Here is a 27,762-nt window from a genome sequence, read left to right as displayed (position 1 = left end):
GGTTTTCTTACAAGTGAGGCCCTTAGAACTATCATCAACTCTAGAAAAGGTTTTCTTACAAGTGAGGCCCTTAGAACTATCATCAACTCTAGTAAACAATTTTTGTTCAAAGTTATCATCAATCATTGGGATCAACTAACTTTGGGAATCCACAATGGTAGCATATAGGTTACTACTTTATTCTAATTTGTTATGTGCACATAATCCTCACGTGATCTTTGTAGCCAAGAATAGTTGAAGATTTGTGTAATGATGAACTTATTTACCTTTATAATTTTGAGCCTGTAATCATTAGAACTTAGGGTTCCATGTTTGAATTGTTTAAGATTTATGTAGGGAGCAAGAATACTTGAAGATTTGTGTAATGATGAACTTAATCTACCTTTATAATTTTGAGCCTATAATCATTAGAACTTAGGGTTACATGTTTAAATTGTTTAAGATTTAATATATTGGAATTTGGAAGAAGATACACATTAGGCAAAATATGGACTCTCATTTTTGCCCCTTAAGGATTTCCACACCTCCTCTCTCTAGAAAAATGGGCTCATGGTGAAATTTATGCAAATCAAATCAAAAGTTTGTGGGGATTGCACATTTGGAATCTACTTGTCTCGAGACCTTTCCAATGATATATAGCATGATGGGCACTTTCGTATATTCAAGAAGTCCCCAAATTGGTGATGACATGGCATGCAACTATTAGAGAAATATGTAGACACTAGTAGAGAGAACTTCGACAAACTCCATGTGCGGTTTGTTTGTTGCTTGTAATCATAGAGGAAGTTATGTGTATATGTGAGTGGGGTACTATGAGTCCCCATGGGATCCATGATGTTGGCAAGTGTACTAAATTGTGAGAGATCTAGTCTTTTGCATATGCCAATGAAGAGAATGCTTATGTTTATAAGACCCAATGTTACTACCTTCATTTGGATGGCTTATTACTTCCCATATATTGCCACATTACCAAAGAGGTGGTGCAATTTAGAAGGCAACTTAATTAGTTCCCCTTTGGCGCCTTGGATGAGGCAAAATTATATGGTATGACATGCACCCTTCTTGGATGGAGTTAACTATGCTCTTGGGACGGTCTAGTGCTCAATACCCAATCAACAGTGTATTCTGATTAAGCTTAGTTATTGTCTTAATTTTCAAGGGATGAAACTTGTATATTTTACTTATAATAATCCCGAGAGTTTCTCTAATTTCTAGTGCTAAATCTAAGTTACTTTGGAGCATTGTCTTCTTATGATTAGTTAACTTGGAAGAATCAATGATTCATGAGCATCTTGAGGGGTTTAAACATTACACAATTCTTTATGACGGCTCATGCACCGTGCAGGGTTGCTTTCTGACTTGCCCCTCGAAACTTACGGCAGCAAGGATGTAACAGATGCAATGTAATTTTCGATGGGTTTTCGGAATTTTCACAAGTTTTTCATACCTGAAATGCTCGAAAATGGGCACGACAATTGTTAGGAAAGAAAGACTCCATAGATGGAGAGTCGTGCCGCCTCGTGCCCACCCGCTTTTTTTTATATTGACAACCCCAAAAAAATTTGGGTGTGCTCTTTTCCTTGGAATATACATACATATTTTTCTCCAAAAAACAAAAAAGAAGAGGGAATTTTGAAATTTGAATTAGATGGGAAAAGGGGGGATGGCATCTTGTAGCATGTGATTAAGCAGTCATTTTGCAATACTTCAATACTTTAATCAAAGTAACAGGAGACAAGCGTATTTATACGGGTGCCGTCAAAGCACGGTTTTTGATGGGGATGGCTCGTGTCCGAAGTACTTTTGGGCATCTTCTTTCTAAATTCTTAGGCATTTTTTTTTTCCTTTTCTGCGCAGCTGCGCGTACACAATCCAGTCGAGCAGGACAGCCTCCGACAGTCCACCGTGACACCGTCTATCGGGTCCGGTCTTCTGCTGAGATTCCCATTCGATTTAGTCGCAACATTAGCAGTGCTCTTTCAGGACATTCAAAGGTTTTGTGTATCAGAAAATGCAGATTATAGCTAGGTGATCCCAGAATTTTTTTAATACGCAGAGAGAAACAGAGATTGGGTGAATTTCATTTCTGAAGACTCATTTGCAAGTGCGCACTCATACACAGAGAGAGAGAGAGAGAGAGAGAGAGAGAGAGAGAGAGAAGCAGAGACCGAGTGTGGCTTTCTGCGCATCAGTATCGTTATGTTAGTCCATGTGGGTGTGGCCATGCTGTCCGTATACAGCTGATAAACGAGGTCCGCACATTCCAGAACAGACTTTTCGAAGTGGGTCTTGCAAAATGGGTCTTTTCATGGTGTTTGGAAAATGGATCATTTTAGAATTTGGGTGTTACATGGCGTTTGTCACAGGGGCTTTTTAGTGCTGTTTTGGAAAATGGGTCTTTCAGGAACTGTGCATCGAATAGTTTAATAGAAGCTTTTGGGTAGATTTCATGGCTAGCTTTTGATGCTTGGAAGGAAAGCTTCAGAGCCCTTAGCATGCTATTCAGATCACTTATCTCTCATCTGCTGCTGGGATTACCCCAGAGCTGTGTTAACATCAAATTGGATGCCTGCAAAGCTTTCAGAAAACAGGATGCCCAATCGTTTACCAGAAAGAGGGCTGTTATGGTCGTGTGCAGAGTACAGGGTGTTTTCTGCCGCCTGATGGAGGGCAGAATTGATGGGTTGAATGTTTGCCCTCGAGAATGATCACAGCTCTTTCTGTGGAAGCTGGACGGCAGGTATTCCAAGCAATTCAAAGTAGTGATCATATCCTCTTAGCAAAGAAGATTGTGCAACATTTGAATCCAGGAGGAGGGCTGCCAAGTTTGGTGACTTGCAGGGGCTACATATGTAAGCAATGTTGAAATCATCACCTTCATATTGTGTGGTAATGCCTACAGATCATATCAAAGGAGAAAATGCAGTGAGATTGTATGATCTTGAAGGGTATGACGATGCATTTTTAAGAGAGGTAGAGAAAGTGGAGGAGAGACACTCTCCAATGAAATCCCCTATTTTTATGTCACCTCCACAAAGTCTAATACAAACATCCACACAGCACATAAATTATAGCAGGCATTCCATGATGGGGTCATTCGAAAAAGGGAAAGCAAACCTGTGCAGGGATGACCTTACCCCCAAGAAACTGGACTTCACAGCAGCACTTAATAACCATAGAGAAAAATCATATGCACGTGACATGGAGAGGACTATGAAAGTGAAAGACTGGTACAACAATATGTCCCAGTCCAATGTTTCACTACCATCTATAGACCTGTTGGAGGCACACGGAGACCTTTCTCAAGAAAAAGCTTTGCTTGTGTTATCTCACTTTCCCAAGTGAGGTTCTTTACACCCATTTAAATTACATTTTTTTGGGGGGACAATGTCTTTCCATTTTTTATTATGTAACATAGAAATCTATGTCCATCCCATCCTTTTTTTAAAGTCCTCAGTGCTATTACAAGTTCATGTGAGTAATGTGTTGGACTTTGCTACAGAGGAGGTTGGGAGAAGGTTCTTTCTGTCGAAGAGGTAAGGAGGTATAAGGACATGGACATGAGAGAGATCGATGGTCGATTGTGCCAAATCACATGTTGCAGGAAATTATCAAAAGTAAGGCTTAGAGTTGGTTGTGCTATTTCTGTTGTTGGTTGTATTATATTATGCAAGACTTACTGGTTAGTCCATGGGACAGGTGGGGAGTTGGATGGGCAAGATCGCCCATCCATTCCTATTGGGCGGCCTGAATGGGTCGGTCATCACCTCACTCATAGGTTGCTTTTATTTGTAACCAGCCTCACTTCTTTTTGTGATTGAGATCAGATAAAGAGGATTTGATCGTTATGCTTCTCTGTTGAACATGATTCATTTTAAATAAAGAGAGAAGGGACTCCATGACTGACTTGCATTGAATCCAAACTACTTTTGGTCCCAATTGAAATAACTTGAGACCATGGTCAAGCTAGGTGCTAGCTCTAGGACAGCCTTGGGCATGACAATCTCCATCACAAGATAGAGCAAGAAACAATGTGAAGTACACTGCAGCAAGGTGGAGTTTATTGAGGGTGATGAAGTATTTTTGAATGCTTGATTCTTTTGAAACCTTAAAGATGGGCAAACGCCCAAAGCATTCTCCTAGGTATTATGGCCCCTTCACAGAATTTAAATGCATAGGTGAGGTTACTTATAAATCAAAGCTACAAGAAGAATACAATATTAAGAACATCTAGAGTTTCATGTAAGTTGCTTAAGAGGAAAATTGCTGATGAGGATAATCTCGTAGATGATTGAACCACCTAGTCTTCCACATGAACTAGAAAGATTCTTGATGTGAGGATCAAACATTCTTGACATACCAAGTACTTGTATTATTTGGTGAAAATGACAGTAGGGTAGAGGAAAGCTCATTCGGGACAAGACGACAATTGAAAGGAGAGATTCTTTAATGTTGTTTCTAAAGACAAACGTTCATAGGCTGTGAAAGTGTTGCATGTCATATTGGTGGGATTTTTCTAAGAGCGGGTGCTTGAGTAGGGAATCTAGACTTCTAGGCTAATGTTTGAGGTGACCAATGTAAAGAGGAAAGGTTAAAGGGGTGCCAAAAGGCATCAATTGATAAATTAAGGTGAAAGGCTTGAAGAGGGTTAAGCCTTAGAGACATAATTGGCCACGTGGTAGACATTGGGCCAGGTAAGGTAGGGTCTAGCATTGAGAGAAGCCTCTTTTGAGGAAATTCTAAGAAAGGGGCACATAGAATAAACTACTTGGAGATCTAGTCAAGAATGGGAGGTTAATCGAAGAAAAAGGCTTTTTGTGTATTTCGATTGAATTGTGTATGTCTTGAAGCAATCAATTGCTGGCTCAGAGTTAGGTTTGTATGCTTCATATGTGTAATTGGGTTGAGAGTTTGGAGTTGTGCCAACAAATGGAAGCTTTCAATATTGCAATAGCGCCATCTTCACAATAAAAGTATCCTTTTGTCACAATCCAGACATCATTTAGTTCACTTGAAAAAGTGAGATTAGATTAACCTTGTTCACAAACTAGATGTGAGGTTAATTAAACCCTAATCACATAATGAAAGAAATCTAGAATTAGATACCATCCTTCTTTTAGTAATTATGAATTTCCCAAGCTTACTATTTGTGGCCAGTGGGCTTGTCAATAGCAAGCCCATATAGGGGGATTTTCATTCCTTCCATGGCTCCATCTCAAGGCTGCCTTATCACCGCATCCGGCTTTCAATCCTCAGTCATGGATCTCTTTACAACTAAGTTAACCCACCCTTTTTGAGGTGGCCGGAAGCTTGCTCTGCTACAGACAGCACACTTCCTTCCCCCACCCTTGTTGTGTCCCCCACACCCACACCAAGCATTCAGGTGGATCCACCATCAGCCATAGCGGTCACCCATGCACAAAAGAGGGCCATGCCAGAAGAACCAGTCAATCATGGGATGAGCCCAATGATACCAATCTTCCACTTCCTTGCACAGTCATAGACCAGTCCTTCTTGCAAGCCTTCAAGGATCTCCATAACCATCCCTCCGCATCGGACAAACCACCTACCTCTCCTGTCTCGCAATCCAACCCTTCTTCGTGGAAGATCTACTAAGGGAGAGTAAGATGGTGGTGAATCTCTTTGGTCTTCTCTAGATGAGCCCGAATGTCCGACAACACCTCAATGCACTCCTAGAGTAGCTTAACTTTAAGCCACCCAATTCTAGCGGTGGGGAGTTCCACAACGGTGGTTCTCCACCTCCTGTTAGCATTTCATCCCTATATGCTGCCCATATATTTGCCCATATTTGTTCCCTTTTCTGGCCCTTGGTCGTGGGCTGGCCACCCTTATTTTTCCCAGGTTGCGTGCTGTAGCTCCACTCTGCCAGCTTCCGTTGCTCCAGTCTGCTAGCCCCTTTACCTATATATAGGTGGGCTGTCTTGTCCCATTCCATATCTTCATTAGTGGTTGTGTGGTTCATGTGTTGACACACTTGCTCCCTTTTGTATCCTTCACTTATGAAACTCTCTCAGAGTTCAGAACATTCTAGTGCTCACCTTCCTTCCGCTCTGTGCACACTCTATCAATGGTATCATCGCTCTAGGATTAGCATTTTTCTGCTGCCCCATATTCTACCATGTCTATAGCCCTTCTGCTTTGTGTTTTTCAGATCTGCAGCCCCTAGTTGCTGCGTTTTCTGGACAGTAGCTGCTGGTCGCTCTACCTTCACTTGGGCTTCATTGTTTTCAGCAAGAAGGTACCTTCTCTTCAGCATTTTTCTCATCTAAGGTGTGGAAGTTGGTCGGCTTGTATTTTTAGGTTTGCAGTCCCTTTGTTGGTAGTGTTTTCTTCTCCAGTGGACACTATCACTTGCAGAGGGGGTCTTGTGTGAATTTTGGCTTTGGTGGTAGCTTGGTACCTATGGTAGACACTTCTTTCTTTTGAGTTGTGCATTTTCTTTTTTGAGAATTGAGCCCAAGTTCACTGATGGTTGCCTCGATTGTGCTTCATACGTTCTCTAAGTCTGTCGAGTTGGATGGCTCCTGTTAGAAGTCATCTCCTGTCTTTATCAGACACCAAACACCAGGGCCTCTGTTGTGGGTGTGCCCGCCCTGTTTAGGTGTTTTATTATTTTTCCTCACTCCCTGTATTTTTTCCCCATTTTTCCATGGTGTGGGTGGCTGCCACCACAGGCTGGCAGGAGCTTCTGATGCTGGCCGACTGCACTCTTGTTCACCTGGAGCTGGCCGACTTGATCAGAAGGAGTCGTGGGTTTTTTCTCTGTTGGCCGACTGGCTGTGCCCAGTTGTGAGGGCTGGTGGGGCATGATGCGCTGGCCGACTGCACTCATGGGGCCATATAAATAGGCCCCATAGCCCCCACATTGTATTCATTCAGTTTTTTCTCGGGATCTTGTGTATAGAGAAGAGTTATACGCCTATCTCTCTCCTTCTCTTGTGCTGTCTATTTTCTGCACTCTACTTGCTCTTGTGGTCTCAGATTTGGTTATCATTTCCGCTGCATATTTTGACAGCTCCAACTATACATTGTGGAAGGTGAAGGCGAAGTTGGCCTTGTGTGGAGTGGATCTCTGGGACTAGCTTGTTACCGCTGTCAATGCCACCCCTCCCACCCTTTCTACGGTTGGCGTGACTCGGGCACAAATTGATACTTGGGAGGCTCCTTAATAGAGCTAAGCTCTGCACGGCGGGCTGCAGCCATTTGGGTCTCAATCCAAGAGCTATCTGGGGTACTTTCTTGAAGCCACTGCGAGGAGGCAAGGCTTCGATGGATGCTCCTCTCGTGCTCTCTGAAACCAGCCAGTTTGCTCTATTTGGCCTCTTGCAACAAACTACTGATCTCTCCAAGGCTTGTGTCCAAAGCTTCTATGGGGCTGAACAAGTGTAGAAATCCAAACTCTCCTAAATCTTCTCAATTTGTTGGAGTGGAGATGAAAGTTGCAACACATACATAGATGTAGCAAGCAAGGAGAGATAGATGGAATCACAACACTCAAAGTAGATTGATGAGAATGAGTGAAGTACAAGTGAAGTGACATGATAAGGTCACTTATAGACTCATAAGAGTGCGTATATATGGTCACTTATAGACTCATGAGAGTGCGTATATATGGTCAGGGAAAAAAACCTCCTAAAAAAGGAAAACGCATCCCAGCCCGATATTAGTCTATATCCACACATCACTACCATATAAATGCTATAAATCCCCCCTTGTGTGATGATGTGATTCTTTCCAGGTGGTTGGGGGAGCTGGTTGATTGGTTTTGGAAGAGCTAAAACTGCTGGCTTCAGGGATCCAATCCCTCTTGTGTGTGCTGGTCGACTGTTTGGAGCTTTTCTTGGTGCTGGCTAGTTGCTAACAGCCCTTGAAAAGCTGTTGGCTCATCTATGGACATCAGAAGCTGGTCGACTTGTGCGAAGACTTTTCTCTGCTGGCCGGTTATCTTTTGGCAAGAAAACCTTTGTTGGCCGATTTCCTCTGAGGCTTCTGAGAGCTGGTCAACTGCTGAAACAGCCTCTTAAGGTTGGTTGATTTGCTTTATGGGCTTGGTAGGTGGAAGATGGTTATATAGGGTTGTCTTGGGTTGATGTGGAAATGCTGTGGGTTGTCTTGCATGTGCTCTAAGCTGGGAAAGCTCTCCTGTTCTGTGAACGAACACTGAAATTTGAATTCAGCATATGTTTTGCTTTTGTTTTCATCTTCTACTGGAAGAATCGGGTGCTAGCCAGTGGAGAATCCCTGGGCACCTGCAAGGTTGTATTTGACTCAGACTCCTTTTTGGTAATCTAATCATAAAGGGGGGGAGGGGCAGGGGCGGGGGTCAGGCTTCAGCTTATCTATTGGCACTTAGTGTGGTGTATTGTGCAGAGTTGTCTTCTTCTCTCTCTTATTTGGCATGTTCATGTGTTTGATCAGTATTCATGATTGATAAGATTTTCGTGTTACAACTGCCCTTTCCATTACACATAAGCTAGGCTAACCTCTCCTGCAATGAGCCTCTCCTTGACATAATGATAATGTACCTCAATGTCCTTTAAGTGAGCATGAAACATTGGGTCCCTCGCAATGGCTAATGCACTCTGGCTATCAGTGAAGATGGTGGGAGACTACTATGCAATACCAAGATCTCCCAAAAGGCGTTTGAGCCATAGTTACCACGGAACGGGAACGTTCCGGGAACGTCGGATGCTAGAACGGGAGCGGGAACGGGAACAGGAGCGGATCGGGAACGTCGCGGAACGCCACGTCATATGACATGTCAGCATATGACACAAAAAAATGTAACTTTTTGTATACGGATAGCCAAATATGCTTCCTAATATTTGCTCCCCCAAGACATGAACATACATTTCTGCAAGCAAAACAAACGTTCCGCAATTTTTTTTTTTTTTTTTTTTTTTTTTTGCGGAACGTTCCGGCGTTCCGGGAACGTGCCTTCGCCCGGAACGGCGTTCCGGCGTTCCGGGAAGGCGGAACGACGTTCCGTGGTAACTATGGTTTGAGCCATACACACTCCATAGTTGTTGTAAAAGTTGTCCTGTACTCAGCTTCATAGCTCGATGTTGCCACTGTTGGTTGCTTCTTGTTGAGCCATGATATACATGAATCACCAAGGTGAAAGCAAAAGCCACTAGTGGACACTCGTGTGTCATAACTGGAGCAATGCACAACAGAAGATGGGAAAGTGGAAACGCAGGAGAGAGAGTGAGAGAGAGAGATGAAGAAAAACGCAGGTGGATACTTGCTCTCAATATCAACCAAACAAGATGAACATGTTGGTACAAGTCCCGAGAAGGAGGGGGAAGATCATCTCGTAAGTGAGGGACTGCAGCAAGCCAAAACGTAGAGGCACAAGGCATGCAAGAGGCGAATACAGTGTGTGTGGGGGGCCAGGGCCGGCTATATATATGCCCAAAAAGGGGCAGCCGACTAGACTAGCACACGACTGGGCAAATAATAGACCCACGACTCCATAAATGAGGAAAAAGGTGGGAAAAGGTGTGGGGTGACGAGCCCCTCATGCTAACATGGTCAGCCCTAGGGCCCAAGGGCTCAAATAGGACACCATAGAGGAGCCAGCAGAAACCCTAATTTGTTGTCTTGAAACTTTTTATCGCCAGAAAATCAGTGAAACAAATTGTTTGTCATTTTTACTAATGGAAATATATTTAATGAGCTACAAGCTGCCCCCTCGTCTTGGTGCTGATTTGGGCTTGGTGCTCAGCTGAACCCTGATTTGTGTGCTAGGAAGGTGTTTTAGTTGCCAGAGGTGCTTGGTGGTTTGCTGATTTGAAGGCTTCCTTGTCAGGTGTGAGACTAGGAGTTGCGGGAGAGATCCACATAGGTAAGCTTGCGTGAGACTTGGGAATCTCTTAGGAGATCCACCCTAGTTAGGAGTGCGGTGTGGAGTTCTACCCTTGTTGAGTGGCTTAGGTGGTGGTGTATCTTCTTCTGATGAATGGATTGAGTAGCGAGCAAACGTTTTCTCTTGCTTAGTGGCTTGAGCGGTGGTGCCTCTACTCCCGTTGAATTGCAGCCAGGTGTCTCCCCTTGCTGAATGGCTTGGGCGGTGGTGCCTCTACTCCTGCTGGGTGGTTTGAATAGTAGGCAGGTGTGGAGTTCTCCCCTTGCGGAGTGGCTTGTGCGGTGGTTGGTTCTTGACCTTGCACTGTGGCTAGGGTTTGGATCTTTTGTTTGATTTGTTTTCATTTACTTGGAAATTTGGCGCTTGGCACCTTCATATGTATATATGTAAAATATACTTTTGGAAATACATAATTTCCTAAGGGGGGTCAGCCCGTTTCCAGCCCCAGTTTTGTATCTTTTCTCATTTCATGTTAAGTGAATGTTATTTGAAGTTGTCAGCTCTTTAAAAGACATGTGAACACTCTGGTCTTTGTTAATGATGGCATGCAAAGTGTAGATCCTAAGAAAGTTATCTGTTTAGTGAAAGCTAACATTGCTAGTCTGGTGAGTGTAAACAGATGGGAATCAGATACAATGAAACTACTCACTAAGAGGATATTGGATTGAGCAGTTTCTGTGGGTAGTTCTTCTCTTGATTGTTTGAGAAGACTAACCCACAATTTATATGTACTCTTTTCATATTATTAATATAAATACATCTTCACTAAAAAAGAAAAAGACATGTGAACACAGTAGTGAGAAGGCCCTATCGTCTCCGGGCAGGTTACACAGAATGCAACTATGATCTGATGTGATGTTCTTTACCTTGGTCTTGCCAAGGTCCATTGAGAGACCCCGCTACTCACAAAACTTGTAGTGCAGCCTAGTGCCTGTTAGCACATTCATCCCAAGTTTTTGCCCATTTTTGGTGTCCTTTTGGTCCCTTTTGCATGGCCCTTGATTGTGGGCTGGCCACTCCTATTTTACATATTTTTCTGGGATTTTTCCTAGCCCGTATGGTTTTTTCCCAGTCGGCCAGCTTCTCATGCCCATTCGGCCAGCTTATGTAGCTCCAGTCGGCCAGCTCTCCCCACCTATAAATAGGTGGGCTGGCCTCTCACTTTTTCATCTTGCCTTGTCAATCTTTTGCTCCCTCACTTATGAGACTGCTTGTGTCTCTTGCTTGGGATTGTTTTGCTTCAGTATATATATATATATTTTTCAAAAAGAGACTTCTATTAAGTGTGAGAAAAACTTACCAAAATCACAGCTATAAGCCGAAAAAGAATAGAATCACCCCAATATGTAAGGTGATTTCAACCACTGAGGAGCATCTTGATGCCATGTAAGACCTATGGTACTAAAGGAAAAGAAGATGCCACGGTCCCATTCTCGCATAAATATCACACGCTTCGCCTGCGCAGAACGAGAGGGCCCCTGAATGCGAGCCCAAGTAGCCATAAGAGTATGGATGATATCACCCCATATAGTACTAATGCACTGAGACCCAAAAATCTGGACACCCTCAATAGCCTCCGTGCATCTAGCTCTCTAGATCTGCCATGTTGTAATATTGGCAATAATCTCTCCAACTGGTGTCAATCCTCTGTCTAGGGGGTGTATAATCAGATGTGTGGAATGATGTGGAGTGATGTGGAGTGATGTGGAATGATGTGGAGTGATGTGGGTAAGAAAATGTCAAAAATTTATAAATTACCAGGAAAGAGTGTAATTGTGTGTTGAAATTCATACTAGTTGATATTCAGAATGGAAATTCATAAATTGGAAATTGGGTTTTTAGATGGAAGTACTGCTTTTGTGTAGAATCCCCGACTTGGTTGAGGCCTAGATATGATGGCATTTGCCTTATAACACCAAGGGCTGTGAAAACCCGTATATACCCAGAATCTGTACCACTGCCCTCATAAAAAAGTTGCAGACCGGACTGGGAGAGCCAAGCAATTGCCCCCAAGTCACATGCATGGCTCGGCCACTCAATTTGCCCATAAGTTGGGCTACAGGACCCCAAATCTGCTATGCAGTGTTGCATCCCCATAAACAATGTTGTACGGTCTCAGAATCTGCCACACACCTAGGACAGGAAGGTGCTACACCGAAAACTGATCTCCACTGATTGGTGGGGAGACCCCCATGTAAGAATAACCAAAAGAAATGGGAGATTTGGCTCCTTCTGCATGAGTGTCAAAGTCTATGCTAATATTTGCGCTGTATCACTGGAGAAATATCATAGCTCTCCCAATGAGGCCTGAGAGTAGGGATCCTATGCATCTGTCGAGTGAGGAGAAGCCTGGAATTCCGGACAGTGAAATTGAAAAAAGGAAGGCCTTTCAAAGGATCGAAGGCATCAATCCACTCCCACTCTCCTGGATCCCACTGAAGATATCTGATAGGACTGCCTTCATATAACCACAAACACCAAGAGCCATGAGTCACTATCTGAGGAGAAGGGTCAATGAACCAGTGCTTCCCCGAGCGACCAACAATCCTCACAGGACTAAGCCTAGTATCTGGGATGATCTCCTCCATACTACATCTCCTCAATCTCCCACCCGGCATGATAGAATAAATGAGGCAATGTGTATCCTCTTGGCCAGGGAGAGCAATGACCTGCAGAGGTATGCCTATCCTCGAAAAAACTCCTAGCCAACTTGGATGATAGTCTCCATGAAAGGTCCCAGAAAGCCACTCATGCGGAATAGCTGCATCAATCTGATCAATACGAATGCGAGAGCCCCTAAGATGCTGAATGGATGCAACTCTCCGATCCTCCGGAAGACTCTTAAAGGTCTTCCAAGCAAGAACTGTGTATGTGCATGTCTCCCATCCTGACCATTGCATATAACGAGATGCACCAAGTGGCCGACCAGCCTCATCCCTAATGAACTCGTTCCATATAATAGGTTGTTGGTCAACCTCGTCCAAAGACCTAGGAAGCCTTTGTCGCAAAAAATATCTCATGCTTCTCCATGCTCTGACAATGGCTGCAATAAGAGGGGAAGATGGTGCTCTAATATCAGCCTCTGTGAACAAAAAACGTGTGCTGGGCATCCAGTCTCTCCCGACCTTGGGTGTACATCCGGAAATTTGAGACAAGAAAAAATCCTTCCAAGGCTCAAGGCCTGGTAGGAAACCTTTGACCACAAGTTTGCAAAGCAACGCCTTGCACTGAATATCTAGATCGATAATATTCAAGCCCCCCTCTGTTTTCGGCTGAATAACTGTGAGCCAAGCTACCTTGGTACGAGTGTTTGAGGTGCCATCCAAACCCGACCAGAGAAAATTGCGGATCAATCTCCGCAATTGGCCAATGCACGCACGAGAGAAGCAGCAACAAGAGGCAATAAACCAAGCTGAGGCAAGCAAAACATGATTAGCCACCAATGGGAGCCTTTACTCAGTTGGAGATCCTGATTGTTGTGAGAGCTTGCACTGAGGATGGCAGATGCCTCTACTATGAGATCCAGGATGAGGGCAGACTTCAGAGAGTGGAGGTGGAGTCGCCTTTGGTTGCAGAGTGCATCTTTCAGAGGATACGGGTGGTGGCGCCGCTTCTCGGAAGTGGCATATTGACCCAGACCCTGCAGATGTGGAATCTGATTGGCGTATATGGGCATATGCAGCGCGCCCCTTGGCCCGGCTCCAGTGGGACCTTGGCGAGTACGAGTGGCATGATCCTTATGCATCCCTTGAGGCCACAGAGATCACCTTTTTCCAGTATACTGTTCGGTTGGGGCGACATATTTTGACGGCGAGGAGGATGGTCTCTCTAGCTGCATCGGGGCACTGGCGGTTTCAGGGACTCTCACCAGAGTTCCTGGAGGACTTTTGGACCAGGCTCTGGGCTAGTCGACAGCCACGCAGGATCTCGACTTTCCAGTGGCTGGTCGCCCACAGGGGTTCTGCAGTTGGCACCTGGCTTGTCTACAGCGGTCTTCCGGCGGCCTGCGTCCGATGCGGCCACTCTATGGAGACACAGAGACATTGCCTATGGGACTGCCCTCAGGCGCAACAGATTTGGTTGCGGATGCTGCGCATTCTGGCCCCCCTCTCTCCAGAGGGGATGTGTACGTGGGGTGCCGCTGCTTGGTCGACTTCGTCAGGGCCTGCTATGGGCTATGAGACAGAGCAGGACAGCCAGGCCATCAGATTCATTAGGGGCCAGCCTCCCCTTGTTCCTTCACCGGACTTCTCGTCCGCCGGCTGGACACAGGAGAGGGATCTACGATGGGAGCTCCTCAGCAGCCTCACCATATGGTTCACCTGGAGGGCCCGATGTTTCAGGGCCTTTGAGGGGAGACTGGAGCCACCAGCCGAGACTGTTCGGGCGATCTGGCAGGAGCTCATCCACACCTTTCGAGGACAGTACGACCGCATCCGGGGCGACTCGGCGGATGAGGCGATCTTGCGGCGCCAGGCCTTTCACACCACTTGGCACAGCGGCCCCTTCTATACCCTGCACGTGGGGTCCCCCCGTTGGCACTACAGGCCACCTGTTTGGCTTTTCCCCCCTCCTATTGTATGATATAGCCTCTCAGTTCTTTGTACTGATTCTTGTATTTTTCAGCACCTAGGGAGAGTCTCCCTGGTTGCCTCGTTTTGTTCTCTGCTCTGTTTTCTTATGAGCAGAGAGGATCTTTTGTAGCCCTACGGGCGTTTTTTATATAACTAATGAAAGGATCTTTTCTCGGAAAAAAAAAACAAACCTGATTAGCCACCAAAGCTCTGGAGGCTAAGTCTAATCTCCTGGAGCTCCAATGGAGGAGCTTCTTCCGGATACTCATAAGTACCGGAGCAAACTGTTGTGTAGGAGAAATATCAATCCCAACTTGGCATCCCAAATATCTAGCAGTGCATCCTCTGCTGATCTAAGTAAAACCAAGCTCTGCACCCCAATCAACTCTCGGTGAATTACTAACCCAAAAACCAACAGATTTGTGCCAATAAATGAGTGTCCCTACTGCCAAACAGAAATCCTCTAGTGCTACCCGGAAGGAACATAAGCATATATGTGAAGCCTCCAAAAACAGGGCTGTGTCATCAACTAACTTAGAGTCAACCAATTCCTCTTGACTACGAAGAGGCAACCTCAATCCCGAAATACCAGCAGTGGAGCGGAGAAAGATGCTCATGGCCTCTGCAACTATGATATATAATAATGGGGCTAAAGGGCAGCCCTATCGTACTGAGCGAGAAATCTGAAACCGCTCTCCTTTATCACCGCAAGCAAGAACTCTACTGTGGGCATCACGATACATGCATGAAACTCCCTTGATCCATCTCTGAGAGAAGCCCATATGGCTAAGAGTAACCTCAAGCACTCTATTATAGGCCTTCTCAAAATCCAAGAGCAGAATGGCTAAGGGCTGATTGCTCGCTTTAGCCCATTCGACGGCCTCCCAAAACGAGAAAATGTTATCAAAGATGCTCTTGCCGTGTAAGAATCCATTCTGAGTATCATGGATAACATGTTGCAAAATTGGTTGCAATCTGATGCTCACTGCCTTAGCAAGAATCTTATAGGCAGTCCCAAGTAAGGTGATAGGTCTCCACTGGCCAATCAATGTCTTATCCGCGCTCTTAGGAATAAGATAAATAAGCCCCTTAGTGAGAGAAGAAGGCATAGAAGCTGTGTCCCACATTTCCTGCAAAGCCGATGTGATCTCAACCCCGATCTCATCCCAAAAAGTAGTGAAAAAAACACGGGAGAGGCCATCCTCCCCTGGACACTTACCATGAGGTAAGGCATGAAAAGCATGACTGAACTCCTGCATAGAAAAAGGGGCATCTAGAGCGGCACACATCTCCTCGGTGATCAAATGTGGCAATGCATTCCAAACCTTCCTCTGTGCCCTATGTCTGAGATCAGAATGCGGCTCGGCACTAAGAAGCTGGCAATAGAAATCGGTGGCAATCTGTCTAACCATAAGAGGATCTGAGTGAAGAGTGCCATGTGAATCCTGCACAACTGCCTGACACTATCTCTGGCATGAGATGGGCCGTGAGAAGTAAAGAAATGTTTGTTACATCTGCCACCCATTTGTGTCCAAAAGGATTCCTGGGCATGGAAACGGTACTCCGCGCGCTGCTCAAGAGAGTGATGAAGTTCTGCTCTAAGAGTACATAAAGAATCTGCAACCCATTGAGCATAAGGATGTTTCTCGTGCTCTTTCTGCAAGGCAGCCAATCTACATCTAATAGCCCTTTCTAAGTCCAAGGCCTCTTGCCTCTTAGACAGGGCACATGTGTGATAAAAGTCACTAATATCACAGAGAGCAGAGGCCAGGCTTTGAGAGGCCTGTAAGAAGTCATGAGATCTCGAAATATCAAGCATACGACGCGATAGCTCTGCATTTGAAAACAAATGATCAGGGATGCGTACATGGGGTGCTGATCCATGGCAATTCGGATCTCTAATACATAAAACCACTGGGCAATGATCCGATTTGGAGGTGCCTGTAGCAATAAAAGTATGTCCACCTCTGTCAAGCACCCAATCATCCACATAAAATCTGTCTAACCGTGCATAGATACATCCTGCATCTCTTCTCCTGTTAGACCATGAATAAAGAAGAGTGGATGGACTCCTCAAAATGTCATCCTCATGCCAACAATCTCTACCATGAATGGAGAGTATAAACCTCTCCCAAGACGCTCTTTGAAGAGGATGCACCAAGCCCTCATGTCCACCTCCTTTATCCGTTGGCATCTCAACCATGTTAAAATCCCCACCAATAATCCAATGGTCGGCAAGAGGCATCAATGTAGTGAGAGATTTCCAAAAGGCAATCCTCTCACCTCTATGGTTAGGAGCATAGAGGTTGAGAATACCAATGTGCTACTTACTCAAAATCATGCAGAAAGAGAGCCAAGCGCAAGCCTCTGGTACCGCGAGCTCCCCGAACCCTGATACGCCTTCCTCCGCCTCTGCTCCTCTGCCTTCGTTTCCTTCCTTCATCGTTGCGCCACTTCTTCCTTCTTTGTCTCCTTCCTCCTTCATTGCCTGAATCGCTCCCCTCCGCCTCCGCCTCTATTCCTCTGCCATCGCTTCCTTCCTCCTTCGCTGCCCCCTCCTTCCTCCTTCGTTGCGCCCATCCGCTTCTCTTCTTGTTTCGCCCCCCATCCTCCTCCGCCTCCCCTCCTTGCCCGCCCTAATTCGCCTTTCCTTCCCCTCTGTTTGCCCCTGCCCGGCCTTCTCTTCCCTCTGCGCAGCCCTGTTGTGCTGCCCTTCCCCCGCCCCTCTTCGCCTTTGTGTCCAGCCTTTTCCCCTTGCTTCCCTTTCCTTTTTGTTCTTCCCTATTCCTCCCTCCTTTCCTTTCCTCCGCCTCAACGCCTTCCTCTTCCCCTTGGTTGGGATTACTCCTCATCCGGGTTCAAGTCGGCCTTTTTCCTTGATTAGCATCATGGCTAATCATTCTCCCTCGGTCGGGCGAACCATTGTATTTTCCGTAGTCGAGCTCGCGGTCCTCTACGCCGAAATAGAGAAAGAGTCCAAAACGACCCTCATTGCCAGAATCTTTGGATCTCACCCGTCCCGTCTCCAGGCTCAGGATTGGGTCCTGGCGGCTTTGCCCTCCGACCTCGCTCTACACTTTCGAGATGTCAGGTTGCTTGGGAAGAGGTTTCTTCCAAGTGGATTTTGATTCTGAGGACGCAGCCTCAGAGGTTTTGAAGGGCAGCCCTTTGCCAGTGGGCCCGAGGAAGATATTCTTTCTTCCCTACTTAGCTATTTTGACCCTGTTGAGGAAGACCGGAACCGTTGCCCGATTACTCTCAGATTCCCAGGTCTTCCTTGCGCATATTGGCCTATGTTAGAGGCCATCGGGTTTGCCTTTGGGCTTGTTCTTCAAGTGCCCCCCCTTAACGCCTTGCTGACTTCTTCTGCCCAGGTGGTCACTGCCTCGGCGGATGCTGTCCCCAGGGTCATGGTTCTTGCCCGTGACATTGAGCTCTTTGAGGACTATGTTTTGCTTCCGGGCCCTTGTGGCCCTTTGAAGCAACGTATGGAGATTGCAAGTAAACCCGATCAGTGCCGATGCATCTTTGCAGAGAGATGATATTCAGATCAGGATGACTTTGTGGAGTCCTCTCTACTTGGAGGGGGCGATATGCAGGATGTTCAGCACAGTGGGGATCATGTATTGCAGGATTTTCAGCATGATGCCATTGCCCTTGATGCCCCGCAGGGCGAACAGGTTTCTCGTACATATGCAGGCACGGTGCAGGGCCTCGGACAAGGACATGTCAGTGGACTTTGCCTCATGGATTTTCCCGTCCTCCAGCATTATCAGGCTGCTCATCGTCTTCTTAGATTGGGGGTCAAACCCTCTTCTCTTCCATGAGAATCGTCTCATGGAATATTCAGGGCCTTGGAGGGCTTCCCACCCGTGGTAGGAAGCGCCTTCTGAAGGACCAGCTTCACCCTGCTGCTGTTAAGGAGGGTCTATGGATGTGCTTTTGTTGCAGGAACACAAATTGGATAGATCTCAGTGTGGCAAAACTGGTAAGATGCTTTCTGGCCACACCTTTTGGTCCTTGGCAGTTGGGACTAGAGGGGGTGCTTGTATTTCAGTGGTAGCATCTATTATACCTCATGTTATTGGGCACGGTGTTATCATCCTTGCTAGAGCGCAGTGGATCTTGATCATGCATGAGGGTCAAAAATTGGGAATCTTGAATATCTATGCACCTAACGTGAGAGGTGAAAGGGTGGCCTTTTGGGACACCCAGGTTGATCATTGGATAGTGGGAGGAGATTTTAATATGGTTGCAACCTTATGACAAGAAGGGTGGACGCGAAGGGGGTTTACACCCTCTGGAGCGAGCCTCATGGGAGAGGTTCACGCTTTCCTTTTTTGGCAGGGATTGCTGGACTGAGGATGACTTCCAGAGAAGGCCAAATTCCTTATCTTTCTCTTGGCACAACCGCAGGAGCGGGGATGAGAGCATCTTTGCACGTCTGGACAGGTTTTATGTGGATGATTGGTCCTTGGACAGAGGAGGCACCATTGCTATTATGCTTGGCACCACCAGATCCGATCATTGCCCCGTCGTTTTGTGTCTCAGGGAGCCTGGGGCTCGCTCGGCCTCTCCCCGTATCCGTATCCCTGACTCTCTTTATCTAGATGCTGACATTTCCCTTGAGATCAGAGAGATATGGAGATCTTGTGACGGTCCTGATCCTCGTCATAATATTGCGCTAGCTCCTGAGAGGACCAGCCATCATTATCATAGCATTGCCCTGTCTACTAAGAAGGAGGCTCTGGACAAGGAGAGAGCTATTAGGCGTAGGATTGCTGCTCTTCAGAGGGAACATGAAAAGCATCCACATGCGACTTGGATTACAGACCTCTTGACCACAGTTAGAGCAGAGCTGCAGTTGGCCATGGACAGGAGGGCTGAGTTCGCCTTTCATGCGAACGAGGCCTTTTGGACTCAGATGGGTGGCAGATGCAACAAAGAGTTTTTTTCAGCACACAGGCCTTCCCATAGGAGGGATTCTGTGAGGTACTTGTAGGATTCACAGGATGAGGTTCATATTGAGCCTGATAAGGTGAGGGGTATTGTTGCAGTATTTTATCGGTCTTTGTTGACTGCAGAGGTGCCCTCCCCTCAGAGAGATGTGGCACGGCAAAAAGTTTGGGAGTGCATGCCCAGGCTCATTACAGATGCTACGTGTTCGTCCCTGGATGCCCCTTTCTCGAAGGATGAATTCCTTCATGCAGTGCATGCTCTTTCCAGTGGTTCATGCCCAGGGGATGATGGTCTTTCTCCCGCCTTCTTTATTCTTTTTTGGGATCATATTGGAGATGCTATCACTGTTGCCCTTCAGGAAATGTGGTTGTCAGGTATGATGCCTCCATACCTCACGGAGGGGCTGATTCACCTTATCCCCAAGAGTGGGGACAAGACTGACATCAAGCAATGGAGGCCCATCACCCTCCTTGGATCTGCATATAAAATCTTAGCTAAAGCCTTGAGTATAAGGTTGCAGCCGATTCTCCAAAGGACTATCCATGATACCCAGAATGGGTGCCTCCAAGGAAGGAGTATATTTGATAACATCTTTTCTTTCTGGGAAGCTGTCGAGTGGGCAAAGTCTAGTCAGCAGCCTCTTGCCATTCTTTTGCTTGATTTTGAAAAAGCTTATGATAGAGTGGATTGGAATTTTTTGGAGGGCACTATGGCACACATGGGGTTTTCCCAAAACTGGATCAGAGGTGTGTCTTGCCTATACAGGGAGGCTCATAGCACTGTTTTAGTCTGTGGGGGGCGCGGTGAGCGTCTTCAAATTTCTTGTTCAGTGAGGCACGGCTGTCCCCTCGCCCCTTTACTGTACCTCATTGTAGCTGAGGCTATGAGCAGGTTTCTTCGGGCTGCCCTTGGCGTTGTGGGTCTTAGGTTGCCTTTATGTACAGAGGAAGAGTTTTTGGACTTTGAGTTAGCAGATGATACGGCGTTGTTCCTTGAGGCTTCACATGCTTGTTTATGTGCTTTCCGGACAGCCTTGGAGGCCTTTTGTTTGGCAGTAGGAGCTACTATCAATTGGCATAAGTCAGTTGGTTTTTGGATCAGTGATTCTTCTCTTGCAGATTGGGGTACAGATGTTGGTTTTACTTGGATTGAGAGAGGATGCTCTGCCAGATACCTTGGTTGTCAGGTGGGCGTTGACATCTCCCCTGCACAACAGTTTGCTCCAGTGCTCTTAAGCATTAAAAGCAATCTTCATCACTGGAGTAGGAGGAAGCTCGACTTGGCCGTTAACCAAGTTTTGCTAGCCACAACTTGGTTTATCACTTCGTGCTGGATTTTTCATAAGGGCTGCATTGGCCAGCTTCGTCGCCTTATTCGGAACTTTCTTTGGTCACAGCTCGATGGAAATGCACACCAGGGCTAGAGTTGCTTGGGAAACCATTATCAGGCCTAAGCAGGAAGGGGGATTGAATATCATTGACCCTGAGGTGCAATGTAAGGCTTTGCTGTGTAAGCTGGTTGTTAGGGGCTTTGCTGTGTAAGCTGGTTGTTAGGGGCTTTCTTCCGGGCACTGAGCCGTGGAAGGACTTTCTCATGTAGCAGATCAGGAAGTGTGTCCCTGTTCGCCGAGGTGACTAGACTCTCAGCTCACGCTTTATTTTTTCGGATGCAGTTCACCGCTCCCCTTCATCCCCCCCTGGTTAGGTCCCTCCTACGGGCATGGGACTGCCTGAGGAGTTTTTTGGTACACATCCCCCCGTGTTCAGCGGAGGAAGTTAACCGCCAGCCCATTCTGTGGAATGATTTGATCTTCGATGTGCATGGTAGGCCTCTTGGAGCAGCTATGCATATTCTTTGGGCTGGCTGGGAGACCCTTTGCCCTACAGTGTTGGCTTGGAAGAGGTTTCAGAGCCTCACCGAGGATCTCACGCAGCATTTGAGAGGCTCTAGTGGGAGGATTGCACAGATTGATGCAGCCATTCCCAACCACTGGATTACTGAATCTTTCTTGGAAGACCGTCATCATTCTTGGTTTGGGGTTTTTTCTGGGACAGGTGTTCCTCTTCAGGTTATGGGTCTCCCCTTGCCGAGGGAGGATGATGTACCGGTCTTTTTTTCTGTACAGGATGGATGCAGTTGGAGAGATGTGACGTGCAGGACCTTATTGAGGGCCCCCAGTTTCGTCTAGTCAGAGTTGTTGGCAGGTTAGGGAAGCACGTCTTTTTTGACCCCCCCCCCCCCCCCCAAGGATGATCACAGAGAGTGTTAGCCTTTGGTTGTATGGTGGCTGTCCTATCAGACATTTGCATTGGGACCCCGGTGAGTGGGTGTGGAAGGATGCTTGTAACCCCTTGAAAAGCATGCCTTTTTTCAGTTATACGGTGCGGAATGCCAGACATCTTATCTTGGGACACATTCAGAGTGTCCCTACTCTTAGACCCCATTGGGAATCCTACGGCATTTCGACTGACATTCAGAGGGTTTTTTGGCGGAGATTATGGCATTCTTATAGGAAGCCACAGATTTCCTCCTTTATTTGGGTTTCTCTTCATGGTGGTCTGGCCACCAATCAGTGGAGGTTAGTTACTGGTGCTTGCCCAGCATGCCCTAGATGTGCAGGAGTTTCGAAGTCAGTTTACCATTGTTTATGGGAATGCAGGGAAGCACAGAGGGTTTGGTCTGTGATTGCACACCTCTTTGGTAGGATTAAGAGGGATGCTATCATTTCTTTTGGTTCTATCATTTGGTTGACACAGTCTGAGCCTCAGCTGAGATTCGAGGGGACTGACAGGAGCTTGGCCATTATGGTTAGGCAAGGAGTTGCTCGGCAGTGTTGTCTTCAGGATTTGCCACTTTCTTACTTTGTCCCTTTGGCACAGAGGTTAGATAGTTCTTGGGAGATTATTGCTAGCATCTCAGCCTGGAATATCTGGAAGGCTAGATGCACTGAGGCCATTGAGGGTACTCCCGTTCTTGTTTCTCAGTGTCTTTGCAGGATTTGGAGTGATATTATTCACACCATCATGGCTACCTGGGCCAGAATCCAGGGATCTTCGAGGGCTGTGGAGAGGAAGCGCGGCCAGTTTATGAGAGTGGGACATTGGTATCTTTTTCACGTCCTCTCATTCGGGACCCTAATAGCAGCACAGGGCTCTTGATTGGTTGAGATCTCCACCTTTCTTGGTGTGAAATCTCCATTTTGTAAAATTTTTTCATACTTAATAGAAGTCTCCTTTCTGAAAAGAAGAAAAAAAAAAGAATACCAATGCGTGTAGTACCTTGCATAAGAAGGGTCCACTGCGCTCTTGCAGGCAAAATGACACCATGTCCAATGATGCAAGGCAAGATCAAAGCTGAAATAGAGATACAAACACCACCCTTGGTACCAACAGCTGATGACCAAAAGGTGTGTCCCGAGAGAAGCTTGCCTGATCTCCCACACTGACTAGCATCCAGTTTATGCTCTTGCAAGAGCAATATATCCATAGGTCCACCTGTGACTGCACAATGAAGCTGGGTTTTTTACAATTTGTTTCCGTCGACGTCGAAAAAAACCCCCAAGACCCTGAATGTTCCAAGAGACATTCCTCATAAGGACTCAGAGTAGGAACGACCAGATCTTGTGGTTGACGAGGACCCCCTTTAGAGGCGGAAGTACGTCTCACATACGTAAGGGAGGGAAAATCTGACGATGTAAACGATACCTCTCTCTCCCACTGCGGGGAAAAGCCAGGGCTAGTCCTGGAGAGGTACCATGACAAACATCATCTTGTAACTGTGATGCAGCATCCTCCTGTGAGGGATCCAGATCATGTGCCTGCAAGGCCTCATCCTCCAAATAAGGATCAACATCCTGTGAGGCAAGAGCTGCATAGGGGTTGGGTTGCTTCACAAGGGGTGTGGGTGAAGGGGCAGGTACGGGGGTCCGAGGGTGCCTGCCATCCCTAACTACAACCCAACGCTGTGTGGTTTGCTGTGGCAAAGGAGCGGCTGGAGTCTCGGCATCTATAGAAAACCTCTAATGGGCAGGACCACGCCGCCTCCTAGCATGGCCCCTCGATTTGGGACAATCTCTAGCAATGTGACCCTGTCTCGACGACAAATCCGATCTGGTCAGGTCTGCCTGCAATCTCCATCCTTTGGCGGAACTGAGATCCGTCAAGTCTTTGAAGCATAACATGATCATCAGTAATCGATGGATCAAGAACAAGCACAAGGACCCGGGGTACATCAAGAGTGGCGGTAACAGCCGCGGAAGCTGAGGCGGGAGATCTCGGGAGGATTGGTACCTCTAGAACCTGGCCAAAGGATGCCCTTATGGAAGCTAAAAGCTTCCAATAGGACCGAGGAAGAGCAGGGAACCGTAGTGAGACCGGGGTAAGGCGCTGATCCTCCACCACTGCAAAGCCCACTTGGTACTGAAAGAAAAAATTCTTCCTAAGACCAAGAGGAAAGGGGCTGCCAGCCAAAGCCTAAGAAGTAGCTTCTGAAGAATGAAAGTCCACCTGGAAGAAGCCTCGACCAAGCAAACGATTATCCTGAAAGCGCACAATCAGCTCTGAAGGGAGAGCTGCTAGAAGCCATTCACGGGCTTGCGAACGAGAGGGGGGGGAACCATAAACTCTCACAACAAGGGTGGTCTGGACCTCAAGGTCAATGTTGTGCTGAAGAGAGGTGAGCTCGTCTTGTGAAAAATTGATGATTCTCCCGGCGAGTGGGAGTGATGAGAGATTGGCTGCGGCAGAAGAAGCCATAAGACCAATCAAGAAAAGTGGGCGGCCGACTTGAATCCAGATAAAATTGCTGCTGAAAAAAGGCGGGAGCAAAGGAAGGGGGGCAGAGGCGGGAGTAGCTGGGGAAGCAAGGGCAATGGGGCAGGCGGGGGCAGCAGAGGGGCAGGCGGGGACTGTAGATGGGTAGGGGGGCGGGCAGCAAGGGGGCAGGTGGGGGCAGCAGATGGGGAGGCGGGGGCAGCAAAAGGGGCCGGGGGGGCTGAAGAGAGGCAGTCGGGGTGCAACAGAGGGGCTGGCGGGGGCTGAAGAAAGGCAAGCGAAGGCAGCAGAGGGGCAGGCGGGGGGATGCAGATGGGTAGGCAAGGGCAGCAAATGGGCAGGCGGAGGCAACAGAGGGCAGGCGGGAGCAGCAGAGGAGCAGGCGGAAGCAACAGAGGGCAGGCGGGGGCAAAAGAGGGACAGGCGGGGGCAGCAACGCAAGTTCACCTTCAGCCAAAAATCAGTCTCCTTGCTTCAGTATATTCAGCATAGTTGCTCCATATCTCTCTCTCTTGCACTCTCTATTCAGCACACTCTAGTGCTCTTTTGTTTTCGCTCTGTGCACTCTTTCATGGTATCATTGCTCCTGGTTCAGCGATTCCATCTGCTGCCCCAGATTTAGCCCTATTTACAGCCCCTTATCCTCTGCGTTTTTCTCAGATTTGCAGCCTTCTCCTTGCTGCGTTTTCTGGACAGCTTTTGCTGGTTGGTTCTCCTTTAGTTTCGCTTCATTGCTTGCAGCCAGAAGGTAACTTTTCATCAGCGTTTCATTCGAACTTGGAGTTTGGATCTAGGCAGCCTGTTTTTTCAAGACAGCAGCCCCTCTTTGGCTTCGTTTTCCTCTCCGGTGGACATTCCCTTGTGCAGAGGGGATTGTGGCGGTTCGGGCTTTGGTGGCACCCTTGGTACCTGTGGAGGACAGGCGTTGGAAAAGCAACTTATGAACTTATCAGTTTCCACCTTTCCATCTTTATCTGCTTTCATCTCGAAGATGAAAGATCTCTGGGACGAGCTTGCTGTTTGTGGCAAGGACATCTCTACAGAGGACATGGCTATTCGGCTTCTCTCCAAGCTTCCAGAGAGGTTTGATGCATATTTTCAGTCTCTTGTTTCTTCTCCTCGTCTTGTTCCAATTACTTGGGAGGAAGTTCTCCCCTCCGTTATGCAGATTGAGTCTCGCTTTGAGGAGCGGACTGGCACCTTTGGTGGCCCTGATGGAGCTTTGGTAGCACGAGATAAAGGGAAGAATCAACAAAAGAAAGGGAAAGGGGGTTCTAACAAGAACTCCAAGGATAACGACAAGGATAAAGACAACAGCAAATCTTCTAAAAACAAAGACATTGAGTGTCATTATTGTGGCAAGAAGGGTCATAAATTGCCCCAATGTCACAAGAAGAAACGGGATGAAGGAGCAAAGAACTCTTCCTCTACAGCGGTGTCTCAGACCAAGAAGGATGATGGCATTCTTCTATTAGCAGGTACTCGTCGTATACTTGCTCTTGTGACTTCTCAATCACAGTCGTGGATTGTGGATAGCGGTGCTACTGCTCACATGACACTCCATCGAGATTGGTTCGAGGACTTCACTGCCAGGTCAGGCGAGATCACTCTGGTGATTCTTCTTCCGTGCCAGTGCATGGACATGGCACCATCCCCATCTTCCGCTCTTCTGAGGACAAGAGGTACTTCTTTGACGTTCTGTATATTCCAGATTTGGCTTTTAACCTTTTGTCAGTGAGCACTCTTACAGCTTAGGATGTGGATGTGATCTTCTCTCGTTATGAGATTACCATTCGTGATGATAAGGCGACTGGTAGCATCTTGGCTCAGGGAGTCCAAGATAGTGGTTTGTACAAGTTGACCGCTTTGCTTTCTTCTAGTGCTTCTTCTGCTCTTTGGCATGCTCGGTTTGGCCATTTGAGCTATCAGCTTCTACAGTGTGCTTCGAAGGATGGGTTAGTTGAGGGTTTACCGACCATCAAGGCTCCATCATCTACTTGTTCCTCTTGTTTACAAAGGAAAAAACACTGAGCCGCCTTTCCAAAGGAGGCGACACACAGATCTTCGACATCACTCGTTCTTGTTCATGCAGACTTATGTGGTCCTATGATTACCGCGTGTTCGCGTAAGGCATTGTACATGCTCGTGATGGTGGATAACTTTTCCAGATATACTTGGGTTTTCTTTCTGAAGACCAAGCATGAGGCTTTTCAGCACTCTTGTGATTGGAGAGTTGAGGTGGAAAAAGAGACCGGTCGCTCTGTCAAGACTCTCAGGACCGACAGAGGGGTTGAGTTTACATCCCAGGAGTTTCAGCAATATTGCAAGACCCATGGCATTCGGAGACAGCTTACTATAGCATATACTCCATCACAGAATGGAGTTGCAGAGGAAGAATAGGGCTATTATGGAGATGGCCTGTGCTATGCTTGAGCATTCTTCATTACCTCGACATTTTTGGGCTGAGGCGGCTTCCACTGTTGTATACATTCAGATGAGGTCTCCTATTGTTGCTCTTCCAGATAAAACTCCATATGAGGCTTTCCATGGTGAGAAGCCCTCTGTTGTTCATTTCCGGATATTTGGCTGTTCGGATATTTGGTTGTTCGGCGTATGTTCATGTGCCTAAGGAGCATCGCTCCAAGTTGGACTCGAAGTCTGAGCGCATGACTTTTCTCGGATACAGCACTGTGTCCAAGGCATATCGTCTTTATGATCCTCAAGCCGGCAAAGTTGTGAGCCGTGATGGTGTTTGACGAGACTCCTACATCTTTAGAGAGGGGTGGTGAGCTTCTTCTTCCTCCACCTCCGTCTCTGCCTCCTCCTCCTCCTCCCTCTGCTTCTGTTACACCTCCAGTTGTGGATTCTCAGTCAGATGATGATGACTTTGCTCCTCCTCCAGCGAGTTCGAGCAGATCTGTGCCTAGATGGTACTATCAGAGATAGTTCATGGTTCTGGGTTACGTGAGCTTTCTTTTGCTCCTCCGTCTGGTTCTCTCCGGCGATCTTCCAGAGTTACAAGGAAACAAATTCATGAGGGCAACATGTTTGTCAACTATGCTCTTATGTCCTCTATCATTAATGGTCCTTCTGATCCCATTTCTGTGGATGAGGCTCTTTCACATGAGCCTTGGCATCGTGCTATGTAGGCAGAGCTGGATGCTATCGAACGGAATGGCACTTGGATTTTGGTGCCTAGGCCACTGCAGCGTAAGGTGATTGGTGTGCGCTAGATCTTCAAATCAAAGTTCCGAGGTGATGGTAGCCTGGACAAGCACAAGGCGAGGTTGGTTGCCAAGGGTTATGCTCAGCGCCTTGGAGTCGACTTCGATGAGACCTTCGCTCTGACGGCCTGGATGACTACCATTCGCACCGTTCTTGCTCTTGCAGGTCATCATAGATGGCTCGTTTTCCATATGGACGTCAAGTCGGCTTTCTTGAATGGAGAGCTTACATAGGAGGTTTATGTTGATCAGCCGCCGGGATTTGTTGTTCCAGGCAAATAGGATCAGGTGTACTGGCTGAAGAAGGCTTTATATGGTCTGAAGCAAGCTCCCCGGGCTTGGTA

General features: G+C 47.0%; 1 protein-coding gene across 3 annotated transcripts in view; it reads left to right on the top strand.

Annotated features, from left to right (window-relative positions):
• The first annotated feature begins 1,830 nt into the window (after positions 1 to 1,830).
• LOC147625068 (putative RNA-dependent RNA polymerase 5) overlaps positions 1,831 to 27,762 on the top strand; it is a 143,864-nt gene continuing 117,932 nt past the window's right edge. For 2 of the 3 annotated variants that reach the window (XM_086818319.1, XM_086818322.1), the window contains exons 1-2: positions 1,836 to 3,341; positions 3,503 to 3,617. In XM_086818319.1, the coding sequence (XP_086674445.1) occupies positions 2,860 to 3,341; positions 3,503 to 3,617 (597 nt within the window). In that variant the 5' untranslated portion in view covers positions 1,836 to 2,859. Of the gene's footprint in view, positions 3,342 to 3,502; positions 3,618 to 27,762 lie in introns of all 3 variants that reach the window. The other variant, XM_086818320.1, reaches the window with a different exon arrangement.

Source organism: Cibotium barometz, chromosome 24 (genome assembly GCF_041138505.1).
Source record: "Cibotium barometz isolate CiBa-2024 chromosome 24, ASM4113850v1, whole genome shotgun sequence".
In the NCBI taxonomy this organism is placed as follows: Eukaryota; Viridiplantae; Streptophyta; class Polypodiopsida; order Cyatheales; family Cibotiaceae; genus Cibotium; species Cibotium barometz.
Note: the sequence above shows the minus strand (reverse complement) of the source record. Positions and strands in the feature narration are given on the sequence as shown.